Raw genomic sequence first — 17,500 nt, 5'->3', positions numbered from 1 at the left:
CGTCTCTTAGCGCAGAGTGGCCAGTATAGTGCAGTCCTGCGGTGCAGCTTAACTGCTCCCGAGTGGGAATATGTGTAACGGCGTGAGTGTATGTTAGGTCATGGCATTGTAAGTGAAGGTTAAAGTAATCTGTGCTGTCCATCGCTCTCTCTCTCTCCTGTAGATGCTCCATGTTCAGACCTGCAGGGCCTGCTGTCCGGCCTGCTGCCCGACGCACAGATCTCAGCCTCCTCCAGCAGGGACATTGTGTGGAATCCCAGCACCGCCCGCCTGGTGGCCAGTCGCTCCGGGTGGTTCCCTGCACCAGCACAGCCTCTGGCTGGAGAGGAGTGGCTGCAGGTGTGTGTTGTTTCTGGCAACTTTGACCCTTAAAATTAAGGGAAAACTTCATCAAAAATCTCATCTTCTTAAATCAACGACATCGTAAGAACTTGTTCTCCACTTAGTCTCACTGTGACGCACACTTTGTTTTGACTGGCAACTGAAGTTTGTGTTGTTTTCTGCACCCGCTCACTCGCCCACACCAAATCCCATAGAGAAAACCAGCGATTTAAGAGTCACAGCTCACAGGAGTTGCTGATCCACTGCTGCCGCCGTCACTCAGTTCAAATGTGTTATTTTTAAGAATTTGGCACATGAAGCCCTTTGTTCACGTTTATTTAAATGACCTACATTCTCCAAACAAGGCAGCAGCAGACCTGCAGCTCCTGTCTCCATGTGAGCTAAAAACGCTGCTTTTCTCTGTGGAGTTTGGTGCAGACGAGCGAGCGCTTTACAAACTCTGATTTCACTTTCAGTTTAAAAACATATGCTTCAGATATTTTACCTCCCAAGATATTCTTCTGTTTGGATTAACCACTAGAAAGAGCCACTGTTGAGCAGATTAGGGCTGTTGCTGTGGCGTTGTTTCCCTGCCTGTCCACACATTGTTCATGATGTGAATCTAAATCTAATCTCCTTAGGTGGACCTCGGCGTCCCGAAGACGGTCCGCGGCGTGATCACCCAGGGAGCGCGGGGAGGAGACGCCGGCAGCGGAGCGACCACGGACAATCGAGCGTTTGTGAGGAAGTACAAGGTGGCGTACAGCCTGAACACAAAAGAGTGGAATTTCATCATGGACTTCAAGACCAGTCTTCCAAAGGTGGGCACGAACCCTACGTCACTATGTCAAATTTTAAGCTAATGTAAATTTTATATTTTTTGTAAAATTTGTCACATATTTTGTAATAACAACATTTTATTTAAAAAAACAATGGAAAAGTTAAAAGCATATACATTTAGTAACATGTTTTTTGTAATTACCACATTTCTGTAGTAAGTAAAAAAAATTAACATTTTTGGGTAACAAATATTTTTTGTAAACATAGTTACATCTTTTCATTATGACATTTTGTAAAATTTTAGGGGAACGTAAAAAAATTGTAAACTTAGTAACATATTTTGTAATAACAATATTGTATAAAGTAAACAAAAAAATGGAAAGTTAAATGTATATAAATTAAGTAACATGATTTTGTAATTACCACATTTTGTACAACTTTTTTGAAATTTTTGGGTAATATTTTTTTGCAAACTTAGTAACATCTTTTTGTAATTAGAATATTTTATTTATAAAAACAAAATAACACAAATTGGAGTCGGGCTTACTCCGAGATTTCTTGAGGATTTTTGGGAAAAATGCATTTTTTTTATATCGCGTCTTTTAACCAAACTTTGTATATGCGTCGCACTCGTGATTCCAAGCGAATTTCCAATGTACTTCCATTAGCTCCACCCACCTAGAAGTCGGCCCTTTTGGAAAAACAAAAATGGCTAGTCTACGCTATTTAACAAACTCGCCCTTGCATGTTTGAGCTAGCCACATCAAACTCGGTCCATGTGTTCCAGACAAGTTAACGATTAAAAGTTGTCAAAGGATTTTCTCTACGTCACAAGGCGTGGCCTCAGTGCACCGACAAAGGAAAACAGCTTTAAAATTCCACTTTTTGAAAGCTTTAACGTAAACAGAATTTCACAGAGTCCCTATGATAATAACCTAGTTATTATTATTATTATTATTATTATTATTAGTACTGTTGTTATGCTGTGTGTGCTTATAGTTGTGTATTTGGTGCAGATCTTCGAGGGGAACACGCACTACGACACGCCAGAGCTGCGGCACTTCGAGGAGACGGTGGCCCAGTACGTGCGCTTGTATCCGGAGCGCTGGTCTCCGGCAGGGATCGGGATGAGAGTGGAGATCTTGGGCTGTGACCTTCCAGGTAGGACACAGATTATAAATTGAACGATTTCTGCAGTTTTGATTATTTGCTGCCTGTAGTTTTCCAGGCTGTGTATAATTCTCCCCGCTGCACGGTAATAAACTCGAGCGATCTGTGCGGAACTCCGAGGACCTTGAAGGAAGGTGGCTCACATTAGATATGCATGAGAGTCATTAGAGTCTGCCAGAGGTGAAAAGAGACTGCCAGAGAGAGGGGGGGAAAAGTGCAGTTAAATCATCAGCAATTGTGATTTAGATTTTTTAGACGTTCAATCTCGCTGAAAAGATCATTTTAAACTCATAAAATCTACACCTGCTTAAGTCTTTGGATTGTGTCACTGTGAGACGACAGGAAGTGGAAGTTTGTCGGCAGCTCACTCTCCCACACCAAACTCCATAGAGAAAATCATCGATTTTAACATCACAGCTCACAGGAGTTGTTGATCCACTGCTGCCTTCATCAGTAAGTTCACATGTGTTATTGTGTGAATTCGGCATGTAAAATCCTTAACTCAGATTTACCTCAGTGACACAAACCTGCCACAGGGGGCAGCAGTAGACCAGCAGCTCTTGTGTCGCTGCAGGCTAAAAATGCTCATTTTCTCTATGGAGTTTGGTACACAAATTCAATTTCTGAAGTTAAGTTAAGAGTGAGCGTCTGTGTGTGGAGCCAGCTCACGTCGCAGTCAGTGCTGACTCAGAAGAAAGAAAAGTTTAAGCTTTGAGAACAAGTGTGCTGGGAGTGGACGGGGTTGAGTTTTTGAGGAATGTGTCTCTGCAGAGACAGCAGAGCACAGAGGGAGGACTTTCCAGCGGGGTCTGTTCTCCAGATGTGAAGCAGCAGCAGCAGCAACTGGTTCACACACATTTCACACACACACACACACACACACACGGACTCTCACTGTTTACCACTCCCTCTGAGCCTGAACACAATCACACACACACACACACAGCAAACTAACCACAGAGACAGCGATATATAAATGTGTACACACACACCGCAGTAATCATGCGTCTATAAATGCTCTGAGGTGATTTGTGTGTGTGTGTTTGTGTGTGTTTGTGTGTGTTTGTGAGTGTTTGTGGCTTTTGCACATGTGCAGCTAAACTAAAGATGATGGCTGTTTTAGATTTTTATCTCATTTTTCTCAATTATCTCCGTGTTTTTGTAACATTACATTTTGGCAACATTTTCAGCTCACATTAGTCATTTTATTGCACTTTGTAACATGTTTTCGTCACGTTAAATCATCCTGAAACATCCATTTTATACAATCAGAGTTGTTATAGGTGAAGTTAGTCATATGTGTAAGCAATTACAACTTTTTGAAAAAACATGTTTTACAAATTTTTTGAAAAAGATTCTTGTAAGTTAGTAAAATTTTGTAAAATATATTTTGTAAATTAGGTAATGTAAAAAACATTTGTAAACTTAGTAACATATTTTCATCATTACAATATTATATATATTTTTGGATAACGTAAATTATTTTGTAAACTTAGTAACATTTTTTTTTAATCTGTAAAGTTAGTAAAAATTTTGTAAAAAATTATGGGTAACATAACATAACTTTGTAAAACATATTTTCATCATTATGGTATTTTGTAAGATTTTAGGGTTACGTAAATAGTTTTTGATTAACTTAATGACATTTTTTGTAATTACAATATTTTGTTAAAAAAATGTTAAGGTTGATTACCGACAAGGCTCTGCCTTTTTATGTTTAAGGAAAATATATTTATATTGAATCAGTTTATACAGTTATAGTAACAATGTTGGTTAAATTAATCTTGACAGGAAGTGTCTTATTCTCAATATTACATTCAGAAAACACAATTATTGCAGATTTGTTTGCTTCTTTATCCCAATAATCAACACACACACACACACACACACACACTGAGAGAGTCAATGATTGAATCCAGTTTTCAAGCAGATAAATGCACTGGGTGTGTCGCAGTGGTTTTAGTTTCCCCCCCTTGTTCCTCCTGTGACGCTCACAGACGAGACAGCGTCTCCTCCGTGTCGATTGCCCAGCGACCCGCGGGAGCACAGTGATGAACAGCAGCCGCAAAAACATGGAGACAAAACGATCCACCTCTGGGATTCTCTCTGCACTGGTTCCTGGTTTCCTGTCAGAGGAGAGGAGTGGAGAAATATTGTGATTTTTGTAACGGTCACTTTTCCGACACATGGTTGTAGTTTCTTCTGTTCTCACTCTGAGGCCTCGGAGCTTCACTGCGTGGGTCTGTACATGTTTTTCTTCTCCTCTTTTCCTCTGTTACTCATCACTCACACCTCTTTTCCGTGCTCACTCACTGCTGTTGATCCTGACTCGACTTCTGTTTCCCCCGATTCACTCACAGCTGTCTCACACACACACACACACACTCACATTACAGGTGGTTTTTTGAAAGGCAGGAAATTCCCTGTCTTTTTTTTCCACCTTCAATTGTTTCCATCAGGCAGAAAAGTACAGCGCATACTACTTTATTTGAATTTATAACCTAAATACACTCAAGTACAGCAATAACAATCATTCTCTTTGCATGAAACAGTAAGAAAATAAATGAATATATTATTATTATTGATTAATGAAGATAATCCATAGTGACAGGAGATGGCGGTGACGTCTTTTAAAGCTCATATTTTACACTTTAGTCCTTGAACGCCGCACAAACTCTGCTGCAGCTGCTGCATTACATTTAGGAACAATAAACCATAATCTGTCTTGTGTGCGCATTGCGTATAAATATAACACAAAATTAAAGTGGATTATGGACAAAAAGCTCTGCCAAAAAAAACTATATTAAATCATACTTAATATCATAAATTACTATTATTTCCAACAAGAAAATCATGACAGGATAATTTCATGTTGTCCCATTTTCCATTACACGTGTTGTAGCACTCGCTGGGTCCACTGTGTGGCGCTATAACGATGCCACAGTCCTCACGTGCCATGGCAACACTGTTTGATCCAAAAAAATACACAATTTGATGAGGTTAATCTGATCAACCCGATGGGAGGAGCTTTTCAAAATGTACAACATGTCATTTTCTGCTGCCAGTAGGTGGCACTATTTCTTTGTATCAGAAATGATCAAAATCACGGTTTTGGACAATAAAATATTCTCTAAATTTCACAAAAGTTATAAAATAAAACCTAATCAAATGTCATTTTCATTTGGTGAACTAATAATTTGCCCAAGAAACCTTTGATAAATGAGTTAAAACCTTTAAATGTATGTGTTTTTTAACACAAATACACATAATTAAAAGGTTGCAAGAATTTCAGGGACACAAAATAAATCTCCTGTGACCCAAATATGGGGCCCGACCAAGTCTTTGGGAACCACGGGCTTAAAGGACACTGTAACAGTGGAACAAAGCCGTTTTTCTGTCGTTTATTTGTGTGAAGAAGCTGCAGGACCTTGTTTTTTTGGCTCCTGACAGAGACTTACGACTCTGATGACGATGTCATGTGAGGCAAAAATTGAATCGCCTCATTTAAAAGACCATAAACGGCGCTCGGGGCGCCACACAAACATGGCGTGACGTACAATCCATCATCATGTGAGGCAAAATTAAAAAAAAGTAAAAATGGAGGCACCTGGACACCTGTTAATCACAGTCCTCCAGTCTCCTGCTGTTATTCTCCGCCTCATTTAAAAGACCATAAGCGGCGCTCGGGGCACCACACGAGCGCGGCGTGGTGTGCGATCGATTCCGCTTCACAGTGACTTCCTGTGGAAATGAGCGCGAGGAGGGCGCCCCAGCTGGAGAAATGGCAAACATGAAAGGGGGGCGACCACAGCTGGCGACAGGGTCTGACATTCACCCGGGACGTGTTAATGTCACGCCGCTCATTAACCACCTCATCAGCCTCTCATCGCTGCGGCTTCACAAACGTTCCCCCCAAAATTCTTAATCCTCCTCCTCTCTTCTTCTTCTTGTCTTCATCGTCTTTATTCCGCTCTAACCTTTTGAGTTTCCTGGTTAAGGTTTAAGACTGTGTTACACACACACACACACGAGAGCCAGTGCATTAAGATTCCTCCGGGCTCCCGTGCACTCGGTGCTTTTCAAAGGTCAAGCCTTGTCACAGAGTAAATGTGCTGACCTTTCCCGGGCGTGTGACAGAAACGTCTGCTGCAGCACGAGTGGCATCGACTCCCGCGCTCGTGTTTGTGTTTGTGTTTGTGTGAAGAGGCGAGAGAGTTCACCGTGTGACGGAGCCGTGTCGCGGAGCTGCGCGAGGGGGGGCCGGAGGGCCTGACGACGCAGGGAAAAGTCCCGGTCGTCTTACATAACGCGTCCACGGCTGCTGCAGGTGATGATGCAAGGCCGTGATCGTCATGCACAGGATGAGACGCCAGCGTTTAGGAGTGGACCCGAGGGGAAACACACACACACATACAGATAAATGCTTTTGAATGCTTGTTATTCCACACACACACACATACATAGTGCGGAGAGAGAGAGCCAACCCTCTCTGCATAATAGATATTGCTCAATCCAAAAGAATCTGACTCAGCGATATGTCAGAGAAAAAAAATCTTCAATTATGTAGAAAGCCTTTCTGTAAATCTCTACTTGGCAGCCTGAGACACACACACACACACACACACACACACACACACACACAAACTCACTGATGAATGGATACACACACGCACACACTCACAAGGACATGATGGGAAAGACAAGTAGAAGCCACTATTTCATATTCTTAAATGGCCTTTTTCCAGCACAAACTGGACCAGAGTCCATAAACAAAATCAATGATTTTAGCTTGTGGGGCCACAGGAGCTGTTGATCCACTGCTGCCTCCATCACTACGTTCAAATGGGTTATTTTGTCAATTCAGCACTTGAAAAACTTTGTTCAGATTTACCTCAGTGACACAAAGTGACCACACGAGGCAGCAGTAGAGCAGCAGCTCCCGTCTCCCCGCGAGCTAAAATCACTGATTTTCTCTATGGGGTTTGGTGCGGGAGAATGAACTTCAGTTTCCAGCTGTCTAATGTTTGAGAAAAAGTGGTAAATGTGTCCTTAAGATATCATAGACTTAAGCAGGAGCATATTTTTTATCATGCGAGTCTTTTGTGAAGTGGCTAGAGTCTGGTTTTTGTTTGCTCGGGCAAAGTCGGTCCTGACATGACATGAATTTAAAAATCTCTCCCTTTAAATGAGACAAGGCAGAGAGATCATGTGAAACATGATATTCTTGTGAATCCACGTACTCCTGTCAGTGGACGTTAACGTCAAACCGGAGCAATAATATTACGGAGTGTGTGTGACGTTTGTTGACGGTTACACGAGACACAAGCTCAGGCGAGAGAAGGATTGTTATTTCTTCTTCTTCTTCTTCTTCATTTATGATAAATGAGGATGAGGATGTTTGAGTTGATGAACTAAAACCTCTGTGTAAACTCCCACAATACACCAGGGTTAAAGCATCTGCTCCTAATAACACGGCGCTTTCTCCCAACTTCACATTCCAACTGCGGCCTGCTCAACATGTGTGTGTCTGTGTGTGTGTGTGTGCGTGTCACTCTTTAAACCATTTGAGCAATATGCATCATTTTCTCTGTTAAAGCCCAGATTTATCACAGAGGAAGATAAACACACAAATACTCACACACACACACACACACACACACAGTGAGTGTGTGTGTGTGTGTGTGTGTGTGTGTGTGTAGTCAGTGAGTGGTCCCAGAATGTGATCGTTCCGTCCAAGGTCGAGGGGAGTTTGTGTTTTATTCATCCATTCATCATCGGTAGCGCCGGGCGTCCTGCGTGTGTGTGTGCGTGTGTGTGCGTGTGTGTGTGTGTGCGTGTGTGTGTGTGTGTGTGTGACAGTGACCTCACACACACTCTCTATGATGACATGCACTTTAATTCACCCTTAATTGGACGCTGAGTGAACTGCTTTGACACCAGAGATGAGGACAGTGAACTGGCTGCGTTTTATTTTCCTTCCACTTTTATGTCACGATGTTCGGCCAAGGAATAGTTTGGCTTTTTTCGCTGAGTCATGTCTTTTGTTTCTCCTCCAGTCTCATGGAGAGAGAGAGAGAGAGAGAGAGAGAGAGAGAGAGAGAGAGAGAGAGAGAGAAACCAAAAACAGGTGGTTTCCGACACAGTCAGACATGTTGTGTTATTGCAGCAGAATGTTAGTGATGTCTTGGCTGAATAAGAAGACACAAATACCAGAAACTGGGCTGAGACTGACGATTATAAACATTTATTTATGTTTGTTTAGAGCAACATTCCATCGTTTTTAATGTGATACAAAGAGTGAAATAATCTTTAAACTGAAAAGTGATGGAAAAATAACCTTAAAAGTGATTTTTTTTTGCCATTTGTATTCAGAATAATCACCAGTTCACCGCCTCTAAAATCACTGTAGACTTCACTGGTCTCCTGTAGATTATACTACAGCATCTTTTTGGGAAAAAAAACAGATTTTTCCATAATTTCTTCCCATTTTTATTCAGAATAACAGTTCATTTAATTCCCACTTTAGCACCTACAGACTCCACTGGTCTCCTGTAGATTATACTACAGCATCTTTTTGGAAAAGAACATAATTTCTGGGACTTTTTATTCAGAATATTTATCTAAAGTCATGACCATAATACAACGTAGTGATGAAATCATTATAGATGTAGGTGTTGTCATTTGAGGACGCTCCCTGGGCTGCTTGTTTCTATAAAAACGAGGTTGTGGCTGATTCTCGTCCGATCATGTCACGTCTCAGGCTCAGTAGTCTATAAATAAAATGTTTATTTTTGTTAAAATAACAGAGATAAACGAGAAAAAACTAATTTGTTCAAACGATTTATCATCAAATGATTGTCTTGGGAAAAACTTGAGGGTGTTTGTGGAGTTTTATAATCTTCAGAGTTATAAAGACAATATACTTGTTTCTTCTGTAATCTGTAATCCCGTCCTGTGCTGTCCGTGCTTCCTGACACTTCCCACACAAACAAACAGGAAGTGATGAATGTGTGCATCCTCTTCCGTCTTTGACCCCGCGCCGCCGTGTTGTGTTTGTGTTGCTATAGAAACCCCCACGCCGGCCGACACCGCCACGCCGACCCCGCCGCCCGACACCGAGACCACCACCGCCCCCGCGACGACCACGGTGGCCACCTCGCCTCCGTCGGACAGCGTGTGCGACCTTGACCGCGGCCTGTGTGGGTGGACTCACGACCCCAGCGCCCCGCTCTTCTGGTCCCTGCACAGTCACGGTGAGACTCCGCCTTCTTCTTAAAGTATCTTAGACACAAGCCTTTTGTTAAGTGGTTAAAATCTGTTTTTTAAGCCAGGAATGTTTGGATGCAGGAAATTGCCCAAATGCCTCCCGTTGATTATTTTTTTATCAAACTCAGTGAGTCCAGACATTGTTTTCTTTAATTAAATGGAGTCATTTTCTCTCGCTCTGCATCTTCATCTCGTCCCTCAATTTGATTCAAATAATTCATTCAATTGAAACCAGTCTAATTTAGCAGCGTGAATGAGAATGGAAATGAACTGAGAGGTGGTGCGGTGTGTGACGTGTGACACGAGGGTCCGGCTGCAGCGAGGGGTTCAAACCCTGGAGCTCCAATTAAGTTCAGCGCAGGAGATTCCAAAGACGAGTCGTCCGTTACCTCCGGCTCACACACACAGAGAGAGAGAGACACACACACACACACACACACACACTCATCTACTCAGAAAACTCCTCAAAGAAATGATTCATTTTTCCCCTTTATACTTAACCGAGGATCTAAAAGTGCAGCTTTCGGCGCGTTATTAAAATCTACAGAAGGCGACACTTCCTGTCCTGCTGGGACACCGTTATCCTCGGCCTTGTTTTAAAATTCATTGCTTTTCAAAGATTTCGGGTTGTTTTTCTCCAGCTGCATGGAATTGGAAGAGGAATTTGTAGAAGTTTGCGTGATGTCACCTGGAAGCGTGACCTCTGTGGGGGTCACCGCCGCCTCTGCCGCCGCCTCTGACGGTCCACGCTTCAAAAGCGGCTTCTTTCATCACCGGACAGGGCTGCTCTGATGAGTGCGGTTGTGACTTTCATGTACGGTGGATCATTTCCAGCCGGTTTTTGACAACGCGCCGCGACGCCCCTTTGATTTCCACCCGCTCGGGTCAGAGGTCAGAAATCCTAGCCGGCGCAGGATCACTATTTCTCCCCGCGATCAAATCACAATTTAATCCTCTGCAGAAATTCCTTTGTCTCATGTGAGGCCGGGGAACTGTGATCTCCTCACCTCCTGACCTCGGTCATAAAACACCGAGCTGGAATTAGCCTCCCCTCCCTCCCTCCCTCTCTCCCTCCCTCCCTCCCTCCGCTGTCGTATTATTTGGCCTAATGTAATAAAAGTGCGTCCTTGTTTAGCGTCTCGCTGCAGGACGCCGCTGTGAAATGGATTAATCAGACTCTGTTGTGCGCTGTCTGGCAAACAACAACGGGTGGGGGGGGGGCCTCGCTGCCACGCTGATGCCACGCTGATGCCACGCTGCCACGCTGCGCAGCAGAGGCTTTGGTTGCTCACACACACATCGAGTGATGAAACGCCTCACAGAGTCACAGATATGCTTCTTTCACACATCCGGTGTCAGAGCTGCGAAGAGCCGAGGGACGCGCTGTCACGCATGGAGTCTGAAGTGTCACACACACACACACACACACACACACACACGTGTGGACGAGCAGACGGGATCTGTCAAGATTTGTCCCTGCAGATACAGCCTGTCTGAACCACACACACACACACACACACACACACACACACACACACACACACACACACACACACACACACACACACACACACACGCGCGCGGTGAGAGGTTATCAGCTCAGTTGATGTGTGTGTTCAGTAAAAACACACGCACATGAGAGTGTGTGGACGAGTGAAGAGGAGAAGCAGAAAGAAGCAGTCACACTCGCGTTTGATGGCTCTAAACAAGCCTGTGAAACAGAAACACGCTCTCAGAGGAATGTTTGTCATAAAGCAGGCGATTTAATCCGCAGATAACCCTCTTTTTAAGTTGCACTTTTAATCAAACGTGCGCCCGCTTACGTCTACGATATCTTAAGAACACATTTACCACATTCTCCCGCTAATAGATGGCCTTTTTAACCCAGCGCTTACTCTCCCGCACCAAAGTCCACACAGAAAACAGTGGATTTAACGTTGGTGATTCACTGCTGCCTCCATCTGTAACTTCACATGTGTTATTTTGTGACTTCGGCATATGATTTAAATAAGTGACATAAACTGACCACACGAGGCAGCAGTAGACTTGGAGCTCCTGTGTGTCTACCAGCTTAAAACGCTCATTTTCTCAGTGGAGTTTGGTGTGGGAGAGGAAACTTCCATTTTCTGTATAAAACCCTATTTTTAAGATGTTGTAGATTTTAAGCAGGTGTTGATTTTATCAGACGAGCTCTCTGTGAAGTTGCTCAAAATCAGTTTTTCTTTGTGTCCTTGCTCGCAGCCATGTTTTCAATTCAAACAACCGTTCCTCTGTGTTCCAAGCCTCTAAAACAGAAGCACATTCATAAAACTTTAGTCCACTTACGTCCACGACGTCCTAAGAATACATTTAGCCTCATTATATCGCCAATAGACAGCACTTTTCAACAGTAAAACCAGGTTTTTAAACCGCTTACTCACCTGCACCAAAGCCCATAGAGAAAACAGTCGATTTAACGTCCCAGCACACAGGAGCTGCTGATTCTCTGCTGCCTCCATCAGTAACTTCACATATTTTTATTCATAGTTATTTTGTGACTTCGGCATATGAAATTCTAGGTTTGGATTTAAAAAAGTGACACAAAGTTACCGCACAAGATGAGCAGTAGACTAGAAGCTCCTGTGTGTCGACCAGCTTAAAACGCTCATTTTCTCTATGGAGTTTGGTGTGGGAGAGAAAGTGTTTTACAAACTAACATTTTCTGTGGAAATAAGATTTTGTCGACCTTAAGCAGTTGTTGATTTTATGCGGGGAGTGTCGGAGCCTGTAAAACAGAGGGAAAACACTCCTCATGATAAAGCAGGTGATTTCATCTGTTGATGCTGGACATTTGTCCCACAGGGCCCACTTAAGAAATACTTCTCCAGAAGCCTCATTGACTCATTTCTCACACACACACACACACAGTGTACAGTACAGGCTCACCAATCTTAACTCCCCTCACAATGGAATTCACGCTGGCATCCAATTTGTAAAGTAAACATCCTCTGGTGTAAACAAACGTGAGTTTTGTTGGACTTTTCCCGTCGCTGAAGTCATTCACCTGGAATGGGAATGAAGAGAAATGGCTCCCGAGGGCCCCGGTGTGTGAAGGACGCTGTCGTCCTCGGACCTATTCTTCTGTGTGTTTATATTTGTCATGTCCCCCATTGTGCGCTGTGTGAGACTATTGTGCGCTGTTAAATGTTATCACCGGGCGATTAACTGGTGTTGTGTTGTTGGGAGCTGTGTGAAAAAGTCACTCACTGATGATTTTCGATGACGTGACTCGTCAGCGGACGCAGGTTGTTTCTGTAGTTTGGTTTCAGCGCGGCTATGAAACGATACACGCGGCCTTTTTTAGATCCCGCTCACTTTTTTATTGCCTCAAGGTCTGAAGTGAAAACCAATTAAATCAGCTCGCTCTTTTTTATGATCACTACTCTCAATTCAATGCAGCAAGCGGCAAAAATCAAGGTTACAACAAACGCTCTGCTCATTCACAGTGTGTTTAACATACTAAACCAGCTCAGCTGCTCGCTTTTATTTGCTCTTTTCTTTCATTATAAGCATTAATTAACAAGTCCTTTAAAGTGTGATGATTGTTCTTTATTATGCTTATTAGGATGCTAGGGAATCAAAGTTGTCGTCACGAGTCAATAAAAATCTAGATTTTTCCATAAGTTCTTGTAAAACCCTCATAATAAGCGGTCATTTACAATTAATCAGCAACTTTTAAGACCTTAAAAGATACTTATTAACATAAATAAGTCCCTTTAAGTCTAATTATTGTTTTTATTGCCACTTAAAATTGTGTTAATCAAGATTTAAATTAGATTCTGTTTAATTATAGTCAATAAAGATCTTAAAAAAGGGTTGATAATAAGTAATAATAATTTTGTTATTTGCAATATAATAATCTTTATGCAGCCTAATTATTGTTAATAAACATCTTATGTTAAACTGTTGACAAGCATCTAATGAGAGCATATTTCCAGTTATATGGACTTATTTGTGTTATAAGCATCATCTAAGGCCTTATAAGTTGCTTATTACAGTATATTAAAGTGTCTATTTTTTGATGTTCCTGAGTTTGTTCCTGGGTTAAATTATCCAGATGTGACTGAGTGACCTCTGTCTCTGTCTCTGTCTCTGTCTCTGTCTCTGTCTCTCTGTCTGTGTCTGTGTCTGTGTCTGTCCTCTCCAGAGCTCAACAATTATCTCTACATGGACGCCAGCCTGAAGACGGAGCAGCAGCAAGCTCGCCTCCTCAGCCCCGTGGTTCCGGCTGAAACCGGGCCCCTCTGCCTCCTCTTCTCCTACCAGCTGTTGGGCGAGGCCCAGGGTCACCTGAGGGTCCTGCTGCGCGACGCCCACAGTGAGGAGACGCTGCTCTGGACGCTCGCGGGCGACCAGGGCCCCGTGTGGAAGGAGGGTCGCACCATCCTGCCTCGCTCCCCTAAAGACTTCCAGGTAGAATTCACATTTACGCACTAGACCTTTAATAAAAGCTCAATTCTGGCTGAAATCAGTCAAGTTTTAATCTTCCAGACGGGACATACAGATGTTATCTGTGTCTTAATCACATGTTTGCTGCAGTAGTTCAGTGTTAGACAGGAAACTGCAGTTTGTAAAGCGCTCACTCTCCCACACCAAACCCCATAGAGAAAAACAGCGATTTAAGCTCACAGCACACAGGAGCTGTTGATCCACTGCTGCCTCCATCAGTGAGTTCAGAGATGTTATTTGGTGAGTTCTGTGTTTTAAATCCTTCGTTCAGATGAACCTCAGTGACACAAAGTGACCACACGAGGCAGCAGTAGACCAGCAGCTCCTGTGTCGCCGTGAGCTAAAATCATTGATTTTCTTAATGGAGTTTGGTGGAAGAGAGTGAGCGCTTAACAAACTCCAGTTTTCTGTCAGACAAGTTTGTCTCAAAGCAAAAACCAGTGTGTAAACATGTTGTTACGACGTCTCAGAGTGAGTGTCCGTGTCTCAGGCTGCTGCTGCTCGATGAATCAGTATCTGTGTCAAACTTTGCCCCAGAAAACAAACCTGGTGTCTTTTTCCGGGGCTTGTTTTCCTTTGAACGCGTCAGTTCTCCGTCTCCGTTTCACCTCGGGCCAGCGTTGTCTTCACAAAGCAGCTAAACTGAGCCACGTTGTCTCTGTCGGCTGCTCCACTGTTCAGGGAGCGGCTGTGCGTTTGTCACAGACATCACAAGTGCAGGAGGATTGCCACTTTGAAATCATATTAACTTTTTATCCTCTTTCTCCTCCTCCTCCTCCTCCTCCTCCTCCCTGTCCTTGTTCTCAATTTGCCTCCATTCCCCTGCTCCCTCGCTGCCTTCATTCTGTCTCCGTCTTCCTCCTCAACTTTCTTCTCCACCCCCCTCTCCTCTTCCTCTTCCTCCTCCTCCTCCTCGTCTTCGTCTATTGTTCTGGTTTGGGTAGGTTGTGATGGAGGGTTTCTTTGTGCACGGCACCAGAGGACACATCTGGATAGACAACATCCACATCAGCTCCAGCACCCCGCTGAAGGAGTGTACACGTAAGTCTCTCACACACACACACACACACACACACACAGTTTCTTATGTCTTCAGAGGACATTATATTGACTCACATTCACGTCCTAAAGACTCAATCTAACCGTAAACCTTAATTACTACTCACCTAAACCTAATCCTAACATGTCTTCACTTTAAAAACACATCAGGGACATAATGCATTCCCTTAGACCCGAACCTTAACCATCCTTAACCCTAAAAGATCCATTTTTAAAGTTGTAAATGTCCCCACAACTTAAATGTTTTGGACCTCACAAAGATATAAATACAAGTACACACACACACACACACAGTTTCCATGTCTTCAGAGGACATTATATTGATTTCCATTCATTTCCTGGAGACTACTACTCGCCTAATCCTAACCCTAACCCTAATTTCATGATTTCTGTTCCCATAATGTGACTGTGTCGACAGATTTAGGTCCCCACAACGTGAGCAAAACCTGAAACGTACACATACAAACTTGTGTTTAATGCATCCCTTAGACCCTTAACCATCACAACTAAGTGTTTTACCTCAACCCTCAACCTAAAACCAGGTCTTAACCCCTAAAAAAAACCTTTAGAGTTGTAAAGGAACGAGACAAAATGTCCTCACACATCCACACAAACACACAACGTCTGGTTTCCATGACTTTAACAGACCTCATCCTAACATCACCTTAAAATGTAATCATTTACGTTATGTGTCCCCACAACACCAGTAAAACCTGAAACACACACACACACACACACACATTGGTATGAATAACTGGACATTTTTTGTCTCTTTTTGTTGCACAAATGAAACGTAAACAAAGCTTCTACTTTCCTAATGTGAATGTTCATTGTGTCCTGGTGTGTTTCACTCCTTCGGTGCTTGGCAACAAAAGTACATTCTACTAAGATAAGAAAAAAAAACATGTTTTTCTAACATTACAGCACTTTGTAATGGTTTGTTTTTGGCAATCTAAGTCATGTTTGTGTCACTTTCATACATATATGTAACAGTTTTATGGCGGTTTTCCGTCACATCAGCGATTTAAAGTCAGTTTTTTGACGACATTGACACAATAAAATCACATCATTTCATCACAAAATTTCAAAATAAAAGTCTGTAGCGATGAACAACAACACAAAATGAATCCGCAAAACACATTTAAAAGACACACGGAATAAACTCATCATCACTTCATATTCAGTGGCGGGCCACATGACGTTGATCGGGGGGGTCCGCATTTGGCCCGCGGGCCCCGAGTTTGAGACCTCTGATCAGCTCAGAAATAAGACATGAATCAGAAATAATAGCAGCAGGTTCTTCTCTCTCTCTGTGATTTGTTTAAAACCGTCTCCAAAGCCTCGGCTCGGGTCAGATTAAGGAGGCGGGGCTTGGCGGCGCTCACTCCAGGGTTCCCGGAAAACTGAAGGTTCTTGGGAAACAGGGTGTCTCATAAATTCCCGAAAATCTCTGTTTACAAACGAGAGAGAGTGAGAGAGAGAGAGAGAGAGAGAGAGAGAGAGCATCGCTCCTGCAGCCCACAGGGCGTTTGTGGCCTACTTTTCTTTTTCTCCTCTATCTTTTCTTTGGGAAAGAAGTAAACGCCATCCCTCCCACTCCTCCATCCTTTCATCTGTGTGTGTGTGTGTGTGTGTGACTGTTCAAGGAGGAGGAGAAAATGGAGTGAATGGCAGATTGATGGAGGGAGAAATGAGGAGGTGTGTGTGTGTGTGTGTGTGTGTGTGTGTGTGTGTGTGTGTGTGTGTGTGTGAGGTCCTGACATTAGATTTTTAGTCTAAACTCTCACTGATGTTGAGAAAAACTGCCGTAAAACATTTGTGACAAAAACACGTTTCTAACGTGACAAAACATAACTTACAAAAATATTACATTTCAAAACAAAATTACAAAAAAAATGGAGGGACGTTAGAAGTGTGTTGCCATGGTGACGAGAACATAACTTACTTTGCCAGAAAATGTTACAAACTGCTGTAATGTTACAGAAGCATATTGCTATGGTAGCTAAAATGTTATAATGTCACATAAACATCACTGACATTAACATAAATATGTCACAATGTGACAAAAACATGACGATAAACTGCTGTAATGGAACAAAAACATGCTAAAACACAAGAATCCTGAAGAAGATTATAAAGAAACAGGTCCTGGGGGTGACAGTAAAGATGCAGCGCCCCCTTGTGGCACTTCACAATAAAACACTAGGACTGTATGTTGGTGGACACATGTTGTCTCCAGCCTCTTGTGTGGCAGACGTGTTTCCTCCTCCTCCTGCTGCTGCTGCAGTGCATGCTGGGATGCTGCTTATCACCCAGCATGCAGTTGAATTCTTCCGAGTGTGTTGGCGTTCCCGCCAAAAACACACACACACACACACACACACACACACACACACACACACAGCAGTTCTGTGTT

The 17,500-nt window shown here is 43.0% G+C and overlaps 1 protein-coding gene across 3 annotated transcripts in view; it reads left to right on the top strand.

The window, feature by feature from the left end:
- The window catches only part of nrp2a (neuropilin 2a), a 70,442-nt gene that overhangs the window by 44,363 nt on the left and 8,579 nt on the right, over window positions 1–17,500 (top strand). For all 3 annotated transcript variants that reach the window (XM_058612364.1, XM_058612366.1, XM_058612365.1), the window contains exons 9-14: window positions 164–339; window positions 963–1,142; window positions 2,118–2,262; window positions 9,339–9,524; window positions 13,724–13,989; window positions 14,970–15,066. In XM_058612364.1, the coding sequence (XP_058468347.1) occupies window positions 164–339; window positions 963–1,142; window positions 2,118–2,262; window positions 9,339–9,524; window positions 13,724–13,989; window positions 14,970–15,066 (1,050 nt within the window). The remainder of the gene's footprint in view (window positions 1–163; window positions 340–962; window positions 1,143–2,117; window positions 2,263–9,338; window positions 9,525–13,723; window positions 13,990–14,969; window positions 15,067–17,500) is intronic.

This window comes from Solea solea, chromosome 2 (assembly GCF_958295425.1).
Source record: "Solea solea chromosome 2, fSolSol10.1, whole genome shotgun sequence".
NCBI classification, from domain to species: Eukaryota; Metazoa; Chordata; class Actinopteri; order Pleuronectiformes; family Soleidae; genus Solea; species Solea solea.
Note: the sequence above shows the minus strand (reverse complement) of the source record. Positions and strands in the feature narration are given on the sequence as shown.